This window comes from Delphinapterus leucas, chromosome 14, assembly GCF_059928025.1.
Source record: "Delphinapterus leucas isolate spDelLeu-1000000601 "Yukka" chromosome 14, BTC_Dleu_Yukka2, whole genome shotgun sequence".
Taxonomy (NCBI): Eukaryota; Metazoa; Chordata; class Mammalia; order Artiodactyla; family Monodontidae; genus Delphinapterus; species Delphinapterus leucas.
The window spans coordinates 16,714,309-16,718,229 of record NC_143142.1 but is presented as its reverse complement, the minus strand read 5'-3'; the positions used below and the strand labels follow the sequence as shown (position 1 = coordinate 16,718,229).

Sequence of the window (3,921 nt, the reverse complement as noted above, 5' to 3'; positions counted from 1 at the left end):
AGGCGGATTCTTAACCACTACACCACCAGGGAAGTCCAGTATGATCCTATTCTTAAAAAGAAAATAAAAGGAAAAATATAATTTAACATACGGCAGAAGTTCTCATCTCATACTTTTTTTTTGTTTCAGGACCCCTTTTCACTCATTAAATTATTGAGGATCCCAAAGAGCTTTTGTTTTGTGGGATATATTGATACTTACCATGTCTGTTAAAACTGAGAAATGTTTAAAACACAATACACAATTCTCTTAGCCATCAGAGCAATAATGTCAGCACTGTTATATGGCCTCTGGAAAACTTCACTGTCCACTCTGAGACAGTGAAACAAGTAACATCTTAGTATTATTATGAAAGTAATTTGATCTTGGGGACTCCCTGAAAGAGTCTCAGAAAACCCAGTGCTTCCTGGACCTCACTGGAGAACTGCTGGCACAGGGGGAAAATGAAGGAAGAAAACCCACTACATTATAAATTATTCTCTCTCGGTGCTGGGATTATAATTTATTTTTATTTGCTTCTTTGTGCATTTCTGTTCCACACAGAAAATATAAAGACCACGGATGGTTTTTGCAAACAAAAAACAAGACAATACACCCGACTCCATAAGGTTGTTGAAAGGCCTAAGCAGTAATAACATATTTGGCTGTATGGGGAAATTAAACCGAGCTCTAATCTGAAAATAAGGGTCTGATTTCCCCTTTGTCAATCCCTGGCCTATGAGTGCAAAGTCTTGCCTTCAAAAGTTCCACCGTCCATCTTGGGGAGAAAATATAAGTGCACACACGACTGTGTTGCAAGCTAATAGAAGGTAAACGTCCTGGAGGTTGCAAATGCCGCGGCTGCGTCCTACACAGCGGTGGAGACTCCAGCGTGGGGCGTAACCACCCATCACAGCACAAGGTGTTCAATGTTGGAATCCAGCTCCCAAACAACTCAATCAGCGAAGAGCTGAGCAGGCCGCCTGCGCTCCTCAGAGGGAGGCGGCGCTCGAAGGAGACCGACACGGGGCTCCGCCTACATTCTAGCTCCGCCTCTCCCTCTGAGTGGCTGCCAGGACAACTTCCCATTGGCCGCCGACCAGAAAGCAGACATCCGGTTTGCAGATCCGGCTGCTGGAGGCGGAGGCCGCAATGGTGCGGTTCAAGCACAGGTAAGCAGACCCTTGCCCGGTCCCCGGCGGCCTGGCCCCGCGCTCACCGCCCTCTCGCCCGCCTTAGGTACCTGCTCTGTGAAGTGGTGTCTGACGACCCCCGCTGCCGCCTGAGTCTGGAGGACCGAGTGCTGGGCGGCCTGGTACGGGACACGATTGCCCGCGTGCACGGGACTTTCGGCGCGGCCGCCTGCTCCATCGGCTTCGCGGGTGCGAGGGTGCTGGGGAACCGGGGGCTGGCGGGACGTGGAGGGAGCAGTAGCCAGAGGAGGGAGAAAGAAGGGGCACAAGCGACCCCAGCAACTGCCAAGCCCTGTGCACAGCCCTATGTAAGATATTATCCTTTGGGACTTTGCTGGAGGTCTAGTGGTTAAGCCTCCTCGCTTCCAGTGCAGGGGGCGCGAGTTCGATCCCAGGAGGGGGAACTAAGATCCCACATGAGGGGGGTGGGGGTGGGGCAAAAGAAATAAAAAAAAGATATCGTCCTTTTTAGGAATCTCGGATCCGAGCCCAAGGTCTGCGTGAGTCCAGAGTTAGGCGGAGAGCTAAGAGCAGTAAGCAGTGAGACTTTGGGCAAGAACCCCCTGTACCTATTTGACATATGTATTGAGTTTAACAGGATGGTGAAAATTAAATGAGGGAAGCCGTGTATGGTTCTAAGTTACTTAACTGGTTACGTTGACATCACATGGAAAAAACATTGTCAAGATTAACCCTGAAAAGGGCCTGTGAAGTACAGAATGTGTGTGGGTAAATGTAGAAGGCCCTTTCAACAGGCACACTATGTAAACTCATTCTCTTACCATCTACTCAAAATTGAATCCAGTATAAGGAATACACGTAGGCACAACTCTCCTACATCAGGTGAGACCCAGATGGCTGCTACAAGAACCTGCATAGCCCAGTTGCAGAGCAACTTGCTTTTCAGCCAAAGGTTTTCTGAGGAAGATGGATCTATACGCTCCCCACCCATTCATTAACTAGTCAGTCGATTAGAAGACCGTTTTAAATTCTGAATTCACCAATTCTGAGTGGTGTGTGAGGCACTGGATGTTGTTTCTCTCCCTTCTGTAAATGAAGGTCTGTCCTAATTTTTTTTTCTTCAGAAATCAGTTCTTGCTTACTGATGCATCCCAGCTGCCACTGCCTTGAAGGATCTCTAGCGCATAGGCTCTCAATTACCCCAAGATGTTTAACCCATTCCCGAGAATCCAGAGTTTCCCCAAATGATTTTTTTTTTTCCTGCTGTAGTGCGATACCTCAATGCCTATACTGGAATAGTGCTACTTCGATGCAGGAAGGAATTCTACCGGCTTGTGTGGTCAGCTCTTCCCTTTATCACATACTTGGAGAACAGAGGACACCATTACCCGTGTTTTCTCAACACCTTACACGTGGGAGGTATGGGTGCATGTGATATGTCTCATTTCCAATAGGTAACAAGTTCAGTGTTCAGTCTTCAATGGTGGGTGGGTCTTCCTGCTCTCCTGCCAAGAGCAAGATACTTTTTCCTAGCTCTGCAAGACTCTTGAGGCAAACACTTTTCACAAGCTGTTGACCACAAAGCTCTTTCATGTGCCAGGTACAATCAGAACATGTCAGAAGTTCCTGATTCAGTACAACAGGAGACAGCTGTTGATCCTGTTGCAGAACTGCACTGATGAAGGTAAGGCACGCTAGCCCTGTGCCCACTGAGCAAGTGACTGGCCTCCTCCTCCAGCTGAATGAAAGGCCACTCCCAAAGACATCTTTAATCACCCGTACTGTACTTTCTTCAGGAGAACGAGAGGCTATCCAGAAGTCTGTCACAAGAAGCTGTTTACTAGAGGAGTCATCGGCTGGGGAGGAGCTTTCAGACAGTGGTGGTGAGGAGGCTGCTGAGGCAATGGAGTGAACCTCTACAGACTGCCCTGTGCCCCAGCCTCAGGGCCCACTTGTTGGGACAGGACATTCTGGGAGGCAGCAGCATCTTCTGTACTTCTCAAACAGGATGACTGCTGACCAGAGGCCAAGTGACCAGCTCAAAATGGACTTATTTGCTTAAAACTAATCGAAGTCACCTTTACCCAGCATTGCCTGGTTAAGTAGTTCTGGAGGTTGTGAAGCCCCTGGAGTTATAGACATCTTTGTATCTAACTGCCTGGCTGAGAGCAGGTTTAATAAATGTATTTGGCTTCTGTAGTATTTAGTGCACATGTGAAGTTCATGCTTGGCCTAGTCTCTTTCACCCGTCCACCCTCGGCCGGAAAACTGGCTCCCCATGTGGTACTAGATGCACAGCCTCCCACTTGAAACCTTATACCCCTGCCCCTAGGATGGGCCCTAAGTAATCCAGGTTATTCAGAGTAGCAGTTTTAGTGAGACACAGCAACTAAACTGGCACAGATCTATAGCTGGTCTCAGTACTGACCCACAGGACCTTAAGAATTCCAGATTCCTTGCCAATACTTAACCAGGTAACCTGACAAAAAATACAGTTCTTGCAGTTTTGAGTGGGGAAAAAACCTGGTCTCACCTGACCTCATTATTACAAAGTCAAGTAGCAGCTGCCAACTTCTGGTAGTTTTCCGCAGTTCCACCCTTCCCCATTGCCTTTTACCTGCCTGGTACCTGAAGGCAGGTGAGACAGTGCACTCACAGGAATTAGGAGGGACAAGAGACTATGATCAGTTTTGATCTGCTACCTATGAAAGACATTTCTAGGACCTATTTTCTCCTTAATGAAATGGACATCACTCAAAGTCCCTTAAATATTTAACAAAGATTTGTG

The 3,921-nt window shown here is 47.7% G+C and overlaps 1 protein-coding gene across 1 annotated transcript; it reads left to right on the top strand.

The window, feature by feature from the left end:
• Positions 1-1,054: 1,054 nt before the first annotated feature.
• Positions 1,055-3,332, top strand: POP5 (POP5 ribonuclease P/MRP subunit). The gene is made up of 5 exons (XM_022550986.3): positions 1,055-1,151; positions 1,219-1,361; positions 2,403-2,552; positions 2,734-2,817; positions 2,930-3,332. Exons 1-5 carry the CDS (start codon positions 1,132-1,134, stop codon positions 3,043-3,045), a joined length of 513 nt encoding a protein of 170 aa, XP_022406694.1. The 5' UTR covers positions 1,055-1,131; the 3' UTR covers positions 3,046-3,332.
• Positions 3,333-3,921: the final 589 nt, after the last annotated feature.